Consider the following 15,000-nt stretch of genomic DNA (forward strand, 5'->3'; position numbering starts at 1 on the left):
CAATCTGAGTAGGGTTTTTGTCTACTCATGCATAACATAATGGCCACCCCCCCACCCCCCACCCCACCCCGTGCCTTCCTTCGACTCGACGAAAGGACTTATTTATTTTATGTAGTTAGTAACCAACATTTTTATGATGTTTTTGCGATACCCGAAATGATGTAGATCTAGAGTCTAGCCTACAAGTACTAGCAATGCTGTTGCACAAGCCACCTATCTCTATAAATCTTATTTATTTATTTTATTTTTAAGGGTTTTACAGCGCTTGCAAAATATTAAGGTCATATCAGCGCCAGTAAGAAGGAAGAAAATGGGATAGTAAAAAGTTCTAGAATGATAATTAAAGGACAACAGAAAAGGTAAGACAAAGGAGAATTGGTTCAAATAGGCAACAATTGTAGATTCCAAGAGCACACTATCAGTGTAATTAGTTTGAGATCACCTAAAAGTCTCATCCAGACACAAGCACAGGTCCCAACTAAGAGGAATACACTCAAATGTTCACAAATCATATATAGATGTCTAATACATAAAAAACATAATACAGTGCATAACAGAGAGATGAGTTACAAGGTAAAAAATATCATCTCCCAAAACTAACTATACATGTGACTGTTTCCCTCTTAGCCAGGGTATCCGGCCAGGGCCAGGACAAAACCAAGTAATCTCATTCCAAGACAAAGACATGTTGAAAAACAGACATAGGGGGATATAGGACACAGAATGTACCTCCCTGCCCACTATGGGAGGCCAGGAACCCCACCCAGTCTATAAATCAGATGGGAGATGCGGAGTTTTTGGCCCAACGGGTTATAAAAGGATTATGTCTGGATAATCCAAGAGCGATTATAAAATAAATAATGAGTATAAATGTCAAATTTTTGTTCATGATCTAAATAATATAACACGCAACCTTGACCGAACTTTTATAGTTGTAATTACAAATTAAATAAGGGTGGGGCGGGGGGGGGGGGGGTTCCGATAGCTCAGTTGGTAGAGCACTCGCTTCACACGCAAAGCGATCGATCCCGAGTGAAATCGAGTTGTATTTTACGACTGTCCTGTCCACTAAGCAATACCAGGGAAGTGACGTCACGACTGTTGAAGCCTATTGAGTTTAACCAGTAAACTGTTGTACACTGGAATAACACGTATTTAAAAAATTTGGCCAGAAAACTCGTCCTTCAAATATCGATGAATTTAAATGCCCCTCATCTTGGCAAAAAGTCTCAAATCTGGGACTTCGCGAAGTCATCTACTCATCTATGTGCCGCCGCCTAGAGCGGGATTCGAACCTTCCGATCTGAAGGCGAGTGTCATGCTATAAGACAACATCGTCGCCGAAAATAATAATTGAGCTTTTATATAGCGCAATATCCACTAAATGTGCTCAAAGCGCTTTACAAGGGGTCCCTCGTCAACAGCAACATTTAACATGTAGGACTCTTAGGCGATATTACAATTTTTCGGACAAAGACAACGCTGTTAACGGCCAGGTACTCAATTTACACCTGAGTACGGTGAGAGAATGTGAGTAAAGAGCCTTTTCCAAGGACTTAACTAGGAACTTCCGATCCGAAAGCGAGTGTCATACCACTAGACCACATAGCCGCACAAAACACCAATAGATGACAAAACAAAAACAAACTTTTGCTCTTTTTGAAAACGTCTGTCTGTCTATAAAATCGATGCTGACATTTAAATTACGAGCGTGTAACGGAGATCAATCATTACACACCAGTAATCTTTACCGTGTAACGGAGATCAATCATTACACACCAGTAATCTTTACCGTGTAACGGAGATCAATCATTACACACCAGTAATCTTTACCGTGTAACGGAGATCAATCATTACACACCAGTAATCTTTACCGTGTAACGGAGATCAATCATTACACACCAGTAATCTTTACCGTGTAACGGAGATCAATCATTACACACCAGTAATCTTTACCAAAGCCCAATGTGTACTGGTGTCAATTCAGTCTGTCTTGGCCTATTAGAGTAATTGACAAAAATGTGGATTTTCAGACGGGACCAATATCGTCTCCGGTGGAGGAGCTACTGCTTCTTTGATGGCTGATGCCAGTGAATGGCCTAACTAAGTATCACAGGGCTGTAAAAGGCAATGGCGTAGAAAAAACAACCTTTTTCTCTGGCGTTGAAGTGGCCTAAATGTGTCGAAAGCCCGTAAACCCCCCAAAAAACAAAACTAATCGATCCTTTTAGTATTTAAAAATAACAACTATAGTTCTTAGTTGACGTCACTCAGGTCTTTGTTATTGTTTTTTTGCCATCCGCGTTTATGAGTAATACTCACTAAACTGTATTAACCTGACTATTAACGTCCATGGATACACACAGTTTTGTGTGTTGGTCCGTTATACTTCCGGATGGCAATGTTATGAGCTTCTTAGCCAAGCGCATACTATCTATAGTGTCGATATTGGCCTGAGAATCACGATCGTGTAATGTAGAAATCATTACACACCAGTAATCTTTACCAAAACCCAATGTGTGCTGGTGTAGTTCAGTCTGTCTTGACCAATTATAGTAATTGGATTCAGTAGTCTGATGTCACGCGCCTGGCAACGGCGGCCATCTTGGTTCAAATAAAGAAAATCTTTACTTTTTATTCTTCATGCTGGCGAGAACTTTTCATTCCCTTTTCATATGCCTTGTGATCAGAATGTGTAAAAGTCAAAACATGATCAAATTGATTGGGTTTTTTTCCTCTGGATACGCTTTTAAGCTCGCCGGAGAAATATTTCATACGGCGTCCGCCATTGTTCCGATAGTTTAGAGCCAGTGTTACTAAGTTACCATACGTCATTAGGAAGGAAGTGACGGTACGACTATTGAATCCTATTGACACAAATATGGATTTTCATATAGATAGAATGCGCGAGGCCAAGGAGTTCACAACATTGCCATCCGGAAGTATAACGGACCAACACACAAACTCTGTGTAACCATGAACGTTTATAGTCAGGTTGATACAGTTTAGTGAGAACAACTCACAAACGCGGATGGCAAAAACAATAACAAAGGCCTGATTGACGTCATCTGCATACTATCTATAGATAGTTCGAAGCTGACGTCACTCAGGCCTTTGTTATTGTTTTTGCCATCCGCGTTTGTGAGTTGTTCTCACTAAACTGTATTAACCAGACTATAAAAGTTCATGGTTACACAGAGTTTGTGTGTTAGTCAGTTATACTTCCGGATGGCAATGTTGTGAACTCCTTGGCCAAGCGCATTCTATCTATAGGCCGGGGTATTTCTATTTTTTATTTTTTAAATATTTTTTTATGTCATTTCCTTTTCATGCAAGGAGCAATCGATAACCCGTGTGCTACTCAGATGCCGAGATATTATTAATGTGTGAGATGGATGTGATGATAAAAAAAGCCTCAAAAGACAAAATAAATGAAATGAATTGGCTACAGATGGACAGATAGAGGGTAATTTGAAAGAATGTGTGTGTGTGTCTGTGTGTGAGTGTGTGAGTGTGTGTGTGTGTGTGTGTGTGTGTGTGCGTGACAATGCGTGGAATCAGTGCTATTTCAGATGGTACTCCCAATGGGCCATTAACCCTCCCTCCTATGAGTGTGTGTGTGAGTGTGTGTGTGTGTGTGTGTGTGTGTTTGTGATGGTGTGGAGATAGACAAATAGATAGATAGACAGACAGACAGACAGACAGACAGACAGACAGACAGAAAGACATATAGATAGATATGAGGACAGGTAGATAGATAGGCAGATAGAGCAAGGACGCAAGATAAAAAATCAAGATAGAAAGCCACCCGGAAAACGTATAATATAGATATATATATATATATATATATATATATATTATATATATATAGATAGTATGCGCTTGGCTAAGTAGCTCACAACCTTGCCGTCCGGAAGTATAACGGACCAACACACAAAACTGTGTGTAATCTTCAACGTTTATAGTCTGGTTAATACCGTTCAGTCAGCATTACTCATAAACGCGGATGGCAAAAAACAAAAACAAAGACCTGAGTGACGTCATCTTCGAACTATCTATAGATAGTATGCGCTTGGCTAAGGAGCTCATTACATTGCCATATATAACGGACCAACACACAAAACTGTGTGTATCCATGAACGTTTATAGTCGGGTTAATACAATTCAGTAGCATTACGCATAAACGCGGATGGCAAAAAACAATAACAAAGACCCAAGTGACGTCAACTTCGAACTATCTATAGCCTGACACTGACCAAAAAAATGACGTCAATAGACAAGTCTTTGGTCGTAAAAGAAAACAAATCGTGAGTTGTATTCAATAGTTCAACCAATGGAATCACTTGTTTCCTTGAGCTCTACTAATGACAACTCACTAGACGGTGCACAAACATAACGCCAAACTAACTACAGGTCCGAGAGGATTCTAGTGTCAGGCTATTAAAGTTAACGAGGGCTACGATAGAAGACACAACAACAGGGACCATCCCACCCACCATGGGAGTAAAAACGAGCTCATCCAGACATTAACTCAGTCAACCCTAACACCGACTATATCCGTAGTTTACCCGGGTTACTTTTACCCCATACCTATTTATTACATTTTTATCAGACAAATTATAGGTGTAGTATCAAAGCTAATGTTTTTAGTTTTTGCATGTTAATGGTAGTTGAATAAAACTATCTATCTACGCTTCTTTTAAATACATTTTTTCAAATTTTCAAAAGTAGCAAAAATGTCTAGGGTTGAGTGAGTTAAACCTTAAACCTTTCAAGAAGGAAAAGGTTTTGAAATGGGATTATAGCTAAAAGGCTTATAGATAGTATGCAGATGACGTCACTCAGGCCTTTGTTATTGTTTTTGCCATCCGCGTTTGTGAGTTGTTCTCACTAAACTGTATTAACCAGACTATAAAAGTTCATGGTTACACAGAGTTTGTGTGTTGGTTCGTTATACTTCCGGATGGCAATGTTGTGAACTCCTTGGCCAAGCGCATTCTATCTATATGTCGCAACAGTTTAGGAATAGGATTCAATAGTCTGATGTCACGTCCGCCCAGCAACCAGCAGCTTGGTTCTAAAGAAAGAAAATCGGTACTTATTATTCTTCATGCTGGCTAGAACTTTTACACATGTCATGTGATCAGAATGTATTAAAGTCAAAACAAGATCAGATTTATGATGTTTTTTTTTTCTCATCTGGATACACGTTTATGCTCGTCGGAGAAGTAGTATTTCATAAGGGCTTCCGCCATTGTTCCGATAGTTTAGAACCAGTTACTAAGTTACTTGCGTCATTATGGGGGAAGTGACGTCACGACTGTTGAACCCTAGTCCTGAATTTCGCAATCTGATTTTAATTAAGTACACGCAGATTAAGACTGGCCATTTACGTCTTTCTACCTTCCATTAATCTGTCATTCTGTCACCATAAAATATCATTCATTCCCTATAGATAGTGTGCGCTTGGCTAAGTAGCTCACAACATTGCCATCCGGAAGTCTAACGGACCAACACACAAAACTGTGTGTAACCTTGAACGTTTATAGTCTGGTTAATACAGTTTAGTGAGAATTACTCATAAACGCGGATGGCAAAAACAATAACAAAGACCCGAGTGACGTCGACTTCGTTCTATCTATAGTCACTCAAGTCTTTGTTATTGTTCTTTGCCATCTTTGCATTTATGAGTAATTTTCATTAAACTGTATTAACCAGACTATAAACGTTTATTGTTACACATAGTTTAGTGTGTTGGTCCGTTATACTTCCGGATGGCAATGTTGTGAACTTCTTAGCCAAGCGCATACTATATATAACAAAATAAAAGCCCTCTAACAACAATATTCTGACCGCTTTTAAGTCAGTCATTTGCGGTACTCTGGAAAGACACGTATTTAAAAATTTTGCCCAAAAAACTCGTCCTTCAAACATCGATAATTTAAATGACCTTTATCATGGCAAAAACACTCAAACCTGGGACTTTGCGAAGTTGTTTGGAGTGGCGGATAACAGCAATTGGATTCGATAGTCTGATGTCTGATCCAGCGTAGGACGTTGCTTCCCGAACTTTCTTGCGAAACAGATTACGGTTTTTCATAGTTCTAAACAAAGAAAATGATTACTTTTTATTCTTCATATGTCTTGTGATCAGAATGTGCAAAAGTCAAAACATGATCAGATTTATAATGTTTTTTTCCCTCTGGATACGCTTTTATGCTCGTCTGAGAAATATTTCATAAGGGCGTCCGCCATTGTTCCGATAGTTTAGAGCCAGTTACTAAGTTACCATGCGTCATTACGAGGGAAGTGACGTTACGACTGTTGAAGCGTATTACATATCGTCTCTCATGGCCAGGCGTAGGGCGCTGTAACAGTCGGTCAATGGTTTTTATTCTTTATTGTCTACCTGCACTTATTGTCTACTCATTTCATTTATTGTAATTAGTGCCTGCTCCACTCGCTTTAACTCATTCATCCCTAACACCGACTATATCCGTAGTTTACCCGGGGTTACTTTTACCCCATGCCTATTTATTACATTTTTCTGAGACAAATCATAGGCGTAGTATCAAAGCTAATGTTTTAAATTTTTTACATGTGAATGGTAGTTGAATAAAACTATCTACGCACATGCTCATTTTTAATACATTTTTCCAATTTTGAAAAGCAGCAAAAATCTCTAGGATTGAGTGAGTTAACCTTCTTCCCACCAACTACATTTTTTCACATTTGTTACGATACAATTAATATTTTTCTAATCCAGATTTGTTTTGTACATCACAGAATTTAAGGGATGATCTTTGTTTGATTTATCAGAACTTAATGTTGAATTGTAGAACTTGTTTGCAAACAAAACAAAGGTTATCATGCTGTTAGAGATGAGTTTATAAAATCAAATTATCTGCCGTATTGACATGTCATTTAGGGAACATACTAAAAATTGTCGATAAAGAAAGAGACAAAAAGCGAATAAGTCTAATTTCCTTAATTCGTTAATGATGTGGCTGGGATAATATTGTTTTCTGAATGTAACACTATGAGACAGAGGCTGATTTTAGCTGAAGTGACAAACAGCCTTTCGGGAAATGGCCAGTAATTAATAAATGACATAAATCTGACACTAGTCCGACAATTAATTATGGATTCTATAATGAATTATGAATTCATCCATGAATCAGGTGAGACAAGTGGACAGGTCAATCTAATATCTTTTCAATAAACAATGGAATTAACGTCACTCTCCTCCTCCTCCTCTTCTTCTTCCCCATCATCATCATCATCGTCGTCGTCATCATCACCATGTATTCTATAATGAATTATGAATTCAAAAATAGAGGTGCCCAAATGAGTCAATAAAATGGAGATAAAGATAAAGGGAGTCAATCTGACTCATGAATGAACAACACAAAACAAACGACGTTTCGGCCCTTGGCCTTTATTAAGTAAACACAGAATACATGTCGGAATTATGAATTCATCCATGAAACAGGTGAGACAAGTGGACAGGTCAATCTAATATCTTTTTAATAAACAATTGAATTAACGCAACTCTCCCCCTCCTCCCCATCATTATCATCGTCGTCATCATCATCATCATCATCATCATCATCATCACCATTATCATCATCATCATCATCATCATCATCATCATCATCATCATCATCATCATCAGCATCATCATCATCATCATCACCATCATCATCATCATGATCAGCATTATTATCCACCGTCACTACCACTACCATTTATTTTACTCGACTTGAAACCAGTTTGAGACACCGAGGGTGACCAATCCTCCAAAAACGGTATTATGTCGAACGTTATGCTACAAAATCCCAGGTTTTAGGGCTTTTGCCAAGATGAGGGTCATCTTAGTTGGTTTATATTTGAGGGATGAGTTTTTTGGCCAAATTTTAATGCGTGTCTATTCAGAATAATGACAGAACAGTGATTTACACTTGTGATACGTTCATTTCGATTCAGATAGAAGTTGAAAATTCTCGTCTATGAATAATAATTGTGATATAATATTAAATACATCCAATTTCCCCAATATCATTAAGTCTCTTTTTTATTCAAAAAATATTCCGATAACAGATTCATCTAAACGGAACAAAACTTTGAAAACTATACCTTCCCGATAAAGGCTAACGATAAAAATATAATTATAGTGTTTTATTTCTTAATGATTGTAGTGACCCTATGGATATATTGAGAAGTAGGCATTTATTATTTATACGCTCCCATTTAAGGCCATTAATGGATCATGTAGCAAATTGAACAGGATCACTATTCGAGAGTACAAAGATACTAAACAACACATTATATTATATTATACATCTCTAATAAAATAAAATAATATAATATATCAGCAATGACTAAACTGTTTTGACTATGTGGTCTAGTGGTATGACACTCGATTTCGGATCGGAAGGTCCTGGGTTCGAGCCTCGCTCGGCGCATATTTGAGTCCTTGGAGAAGGCTCTTTACTCACATTAAGTAGTAAGTTTTTTTGTAAAACTCTGAGGTGGAATTGTGATGGATGATGTGCTTTTCGTTAATTCATATACAGATGAGTCCTGAAGGGACCCTCAAGCCTCTTGGTCGATATATCTCATTAATTTAAGTAAAGGTGATTCACGGGCAAAGACAGACAGTACTGTTAACCAGTATGATATCGTACTCGGGGAAACACGTATTAAACATTTAGTCAGAAAACTCGCCCTTCAATAAATGTCGATCGAATTAAATGACCATCATCATCATGGGAGTTCATTCTTGAAGTCTCAGGTTTGAGAGGTTTTGCAAAGAAATCATTAAAATCGATCGATATTTGAAGGACGAGTTTTCTGGCAAAATTTTAAATATATGTTTTTTTTTTCCTCCAGAATATGACAGTGAACTGGTGAACTGTCGAGGTCAAGGTCATTCTAATCTTGGAATAGACAATTTCTTGAAAACGTGAGAAGCGAAAGGAGAATAAAATAAATCTAAAAAAATAAAATTCCCTTTATTCATCCCCAAGGGGAAATTTGTCTTTAGGGTCTATTCCAAGGGAAGAATGGAATAACCCAGGCGTCAGCCGCAGAGCAGCGCCGCAAAGTGAGCTAGGGCGAGGTGACTTGCTCAAGGCCACACAGCGCAGCGCGGAGGGTGATGGAACTCGGTACCTTTCGGGTAGGAAGCAAAGACCGTACTACTGAGCCACGCTGACCTGAATAGGGGAGAGTAAGAGGAAGAGGAAACGATTTTAAGATAGTCTCTTTGTTTGGCGAGTAGGGAAATTATCTGATGACAACGACAAAACCCCGTATAATGTGAGATACGGTGTTTGCACCACTCCATCCGATTCCGATGCAGCGACAAAACCCCGTATAACAGTAAATTCAGATTTTCGAATAGACCAGGTTTATATTTTCTACATCAAAAGTGATAGAATAAAAAAAAGACCTTTCGCTTGATACGAAATTTCCTTCAATTCTCCCCATAGTTATTGTAAAAAGTTGAAGTAAAATTTGAACAGTTTTTCGGCTCTCCTGTAAAATCGGGTTTTGCCATTATACGGTGTTTTGTCGCTGTACGGCAGAACTGATGGTGGGCATATACGAGAAGTTGCAACAATATCACCAATCTTACCTTCAAACAAGAAACATTCATTCCAATGCGGGTTAAGATTCTTCTTCTTCACTTTTGTCAACAACTTGTGTTTTTTATCCGGCAATAACAGAATCTTTACATAAGGATCGCTTGTCCCCGTGACATCCTTGGCGGGTAGGTCAGTAGCCTTGATAATCCGTAAGGTCAAGGTCAAAGTCTGAAAATCGTAAAGAAGGCCCAGTTGGAGTCTGCCTAATTTGTAGTCTACGCCCTCTACGATGGGCCCCTGGGCCCCCTGTTCCACGGCCTCGGGCTCGTCCATGAGCATGGAGGCGATGGACTTGACGTTTTTCCATACACTACTTTCGTTATCTCCTCTGTCCTCCTCCGAAGCCGACCGGCTCTGCGAGTTGAGGCTAGCACCCTGTTTTAAAAAGAAGAAGAAATAAGAGAAAAATAAATAAATAAATAGGGATTTCATATAGCACTATTCTTGCTCTGTAAGAAGATAAATAAGTTACAAATATTATGCTTTTTATATATAGCGCAATATCCACTAAATGTGCTCAACGTGCTTTACAAGGGGTCCCTGGCCAACAGCGACATTTAACATTTAGGACGGGACATGACGCCTGTTAGGCGATGTAGCAATTATTTTCGGACAGAGACAACGCTGTAAACGGCCAGGTACTCATTTTGCACCTGAGTATGGTGAGAGAATATGAGTAAAGAGTCTTTTCCAAGGACTCAACTATGCGCCGAGCGAGGCTCGAACCCAGGACCTTCCGATCCGAAAGCGAGTGTCATACCACTAGACCACATAGCCGCACAGGAGCAGGCGTTACTGTAAGATAAAAAATCTGAAAAAGGTTAGCATGAAACAGCGCCAGATGAAGTAGAAAGACAATTACGAGAAAAAAAAATTCCGATAAATCAGATTGCCTTGACTGGGACATCCCATTACCTGGCAATCAACAGGTCTGAGGTTCGATCCTCAGTTGAGACAGGCTAATTTCTTGGGATTATATTTTTCGTATGTTATTTTTCCTACTGATTTATCTGTCACTGTTTGATATCTAACACATTTTCAGATTTTTATCTGTAAGAAGTTGAGAGAAAAAAGGGATCAAAAGCCATCTGCATACATGAACATCAGGGCATTGAGTCTTTTGGTTCCTGGAGATTTTAAATATTTTAAAGTTCAGTGTTATAAAAATGTCCTACTTCAACATTGCCGGATCTTCACGTCGTCTTCGTGGTTTTGCGCTGTATAAATGCTATTTAAATAATAATAATAATAATAATAATAATAATAATAATAATAATAATAATAATAATAATAATAATAATAATAATAATAATAATAATAATAATAATAATAATAATAATAATAATCTTTATTGTCCAAATAGGCAATTATTATTTAGCAATTTTATCTCATATGATTTATCTGATTCTAAGTCACAGATACCGATTTTGGATGCTTCCAGCTAAGACTTCAAAACTGCAATTTTTATATTTGGTAAACTCTAGATACACATATTATATGAAGGTCTGATAACCGGACACAAGTATGGGCTGAATTTTAAATTGTCGTAACGGAGTATAATATGCGTTGATTTGAGAGTATCTCCATTACAAGAATGAATGGCCCCATAACAATTCAGGTTGTCAGACCTGCAAATAAGTACAAGTTGTGTACATAATAAACCGGAAATTAAGAATCAAAAATCATTTTGCTATTTGTAATTTCTATTCACTCATCACAAGGAAGTTGTTGATAAGATCTCAAGATAAAACGAATCATCATGGACATTCATCGTTTTTGTCGTCTTTTTTCGTCATCAAGGGCAGTGAACGACTTCCGTTTCCTGTTCTTCTTACTCTCCCCCATTCAATGTCATCAGACAGTTTTTATTGATTTTAATTATTTTATTTCAAAGACGAATTGATGTTGAAGCGTTTGGCAAAAATATTTTGTAAAAGATTGCTATGATTTATTCTTTAACGCGAAAGTTGGAATATTGAGTTAGTTTGTCTGAGACGGCTGCTTCGTGCGTTAATGATGATGATGATGATGATGATGATGATGATGGTGGCAATGATACTGATGAGAATGGTGTAAAGGAAGGAAATAAAAAGAAGAAGAAGAAGAAGAAGAAGAAGAAGAAGAAGAAGAAGAAGAAGAAGAAGAAGAAGAAGAAGAAGAAGAAGAAGAAGAAGAGAAGAAGAAGAAGAAGAAGAAGAAGAAGAAGAAAAGAAGAAGAAGAAGAAGAAGAAGAAGAAGAAAAGAAGAAGAAGAAGAAGAAAAGAAGAAGAAGAAGAAGAAGAAGAAAAGAAGAAGAAGAAGAAGAAGAAGAAGAAGAAGAAGAAGAAGAAGAAGAAGAAGAAGAAGAAAAGAAGAAGAAAGAAGAAGAAGAAGAAGAAGAAGAAGAAGAAGAAAGAAGAAGAAGAAGAAGAAGAAGAGAAGAAAGAAGAAGAAGAAGAAGAAGAAGAAGAAGAAGAAAGAAAGAAGAAGAAGAGAAGAAGAAGAAGAAGAAGAAGAAGAAGAAGAAGAAGAAGAAGAAGAAGAAGAAGAAGAAGAAGAAGAGAAGAAGAAGAAGAAGAAGAAGAAGAAGAAGAAGAAGAAGAAGAAGAAGAAGAAGAAGAAGAAGAAGAAGAAGAAGAAGAAGAAGAGAAGAAGAAGAAGAAGAAGAAGAAGAAGAAGAAGAAGAAGAAAGAAGAAGAAGAAGAAGAAGAAGAAGAAGAAGAAAGAAGAAGAAGAGATAATAGGATGTGGTGTGATGATGTCTAATAAAGAATGGCGCATACATCAATTCTAAATCATTATCATTCAGCTATTGCAAACATTCCATTCTACCCAGCCTCGTGCATATCAATAAGAATTACCATAATTAGCAAAACACCAGACAGACAAGGGTGATTGTGTTGAGTGAGAATAATAAGAATGTATAAATTAACCAAAGAAAGCGATATATATTTTGCCAACCAAAGTACAGTATTGATCACATCACCCCCCATTCCTTACGTAACGTGTTTAGGTAGCAGCCGAAATACGAACGTCATGTAATGATAATATTATCATGGGCGAATGAAAACCGGAATGGCAATAATAACACAGCGTAATGATTGGGTAATGCTGTTAAAAAGACTGGGCGATTGAACGCCTTTATCGATTTCGACACCCGTTGCCTTATGCTTAAAACAAATGATCGGCAACGCTTTTTATTAATAGGGCAGAGAAGCAGTGACATCACACATTTTACTCTTCCGGTTCCAAACTAATTGGAAGTGTGTATGTAACCAGTCCTTCGGATGATTAAAAAAAATAATTGAGCTTTATATAGCGCAATATCCAATAAATGTGCTCAAAGCGCTTTACAAGGGGTCCCTGGTCAACAGCAACATTTAACATGTAGGACGGGACATAACGCCTGTTCGGCGATATTACAATTTTTCGGACAAAGACAACGCTGTTAACGGCCAGGTACTCATTTTACACCTGAGTACGGTGAGAGAATGTGAGTAAAGAGCCTTTTCCAAGGACTCAACTATGCGCCGAGCGCGATGCTCGAACCCAGGACCTTCCGACCCGAAAGCGAGTGTCATACCACTAGACCACCTAGCCGTCCATTAATAATGAATAGGTTACATGTTATTGAACCATAAGGTGGTATAACTATTTTAGTAGCAGGAGGTATAGGCATATTCTTAGGATGACGGGACGTAAAAGAGCGAGGATGGAGGATCTTTGTTGACGACCAGCATGTATTATTTAGACTAGAAAATAAGATGCCATCACTCTGAAACCAGAAGATCAATTACAAATGAGTAGTAGCATTTGGAAGAATGGTTTTACTTTTCCTATGAGATTGGAACCAGTTTTTATTTACATCACACATGTGTTCACTATTGATAAGAATAATGATAAAGAACGATATTTATAAAACTCCAGTTCATGAAAACATATCGAGTCCAGATAGGTGAAATTTGACGCAACGAGTTTTCTGTTTATCAAGGAGGCATTTTATAGATAGTATGCGCTTGGCTAAGAAGCTCATAACATTGCCATCCGGAAGTATAACGGACCAACACACAAAACTGTGTGTAACCGTAAACGTTTATAGTCAGGTTAATACAGTTCAGTGAGCTTTACTCATAAACGCGGATGGCAAAAAACAATAACAAAGACCTGAGTGACGTCATCTACACATTTTATTCTTCAAAAATGATTTGTGACAACTTTTCATGGAAAAAAAAATTCATTTCAGTTTTTTAAAAAAACCCAGAAAGTTGAGACGTTAGATTTTATGCGTGCTTTTCATTTGTGACCCGTCGTCTCAAAACGGTATCATGTCGGAACTAACCAGATGCTTAAAAGCCGAATTTAATGTTAAACTGGTCAAACATATAAATTGTCGGCATTAGCACCCTAAAATATGGTATCCATTCTCCTCAATAAAACATACAAACTCAACACAAGACTGATATTTCTTGCTATAAATTCAATTTTCAACATCTTAACCATCCCGACTTAATACCGTTTTGAGGCGAAGAGTCACATTTCTGAAGTCTTTGCTGTAATGTTTGTTTTGAGATTTGTCGATTCAAGAACAGTTTTATTTCGTTTGTGCAGATAATAATATAGATAGAATGCGCTTGGCCAAGGAGTTCACAACATTGCCATCCGGAAGTATAACGGACCAACACACAAACTCTGTGTAACCATGAACTTTTATAGTCTGGTTAATACAGTTTAGTGAGAACAACTCACAAACGCGGATGGCAAAAACAATAACAAAGGCCTGAGTGATGTCATCTGCATACTATCTATAGAATACCTTCATTTTCCGTGTAGCGCCTCCTTCAACAACTCAATGAGCGTTAATATTCCTTAAATTTGTTTACAGTACAAACACGAATATCTCATATTATATCTCATTTGGAATTTAAAACTTAAGATGGAACTGATGATGGTTCACTAGAAGCAAGGCAATCAAATCTCCGTGTTTGTATTCATATGTTCAAGCCACACAATCAATCAATAAACTAAATGTTTTTGTCCAAAATACAATTGGGGGGGGGGGGGGGGGGGGGGGGTCGGGTCAGATTACGCAATAATAAGTTTGCAAAGGTGGTCTTGACACCTTGGTATGCCTGGTGTTGTAATATTATTTGGAGCAGCTTGGATACATGCCTATGTCATGAAAGTGATACGGCAGGCTAGCTACAGACGTGACTTGTTACTAACGTCTATTGGCCTATTCCATTTCCGGTATGACCCAGACTTCCAGACTTCCAGACTTCCAATGTGGCTACTGTTGCATTCAATTATCATTTGTGACCAATCCTCCCTAAACGGTACCATGTCGGAATGACCCAGGTGCCAATGAGTGGAT

At 37.9% G+C, this 15,000-nt stretch overlaps 1 protein-coding gene across 3 annotated transcripts in view; it reads right to left on the bottom strand.

The window, feature by feature from the left end:
- Positions 1 to 15,000, bottom strand: part of LOC144967052 (synaptotagmin-7-like) — a 684,381-nt gene that overhangs the window by 64,188 nt on the left and 605,193 nt on the right. For all 3 annotated transcript variants that reach the window (XM_078903835.1, XM_078903834.1, XM_078903836.1), the window contains one exon: positions 9,641 to 10,025. In XM_078903835.1, the coding sequence (XP_078759961.1) occupies positions 9,641 to 10,025 (385 nt within the window). The remainder of the gene's footprint in view (positions 1 to 9,640; positions 10,026 to 15,000) is intronic.

Source organism: Berghia stephanieae, chromosome 3 (genome assembly GCF_034508935.2).
Source record: "Berghia stephanieae isolate SIO BIC M18660-M18661 chromosome 3, UCSD_Bste_1.3, whole genome shotgun sequence".
NCBI classification, from domain to species: domain Eukaryota; kingdom Metazoa; phylum Mollusca; class Gastropoda; order Nudibranchia; family Aeolidiidae; genus Berghia; species Berghia stephanieae.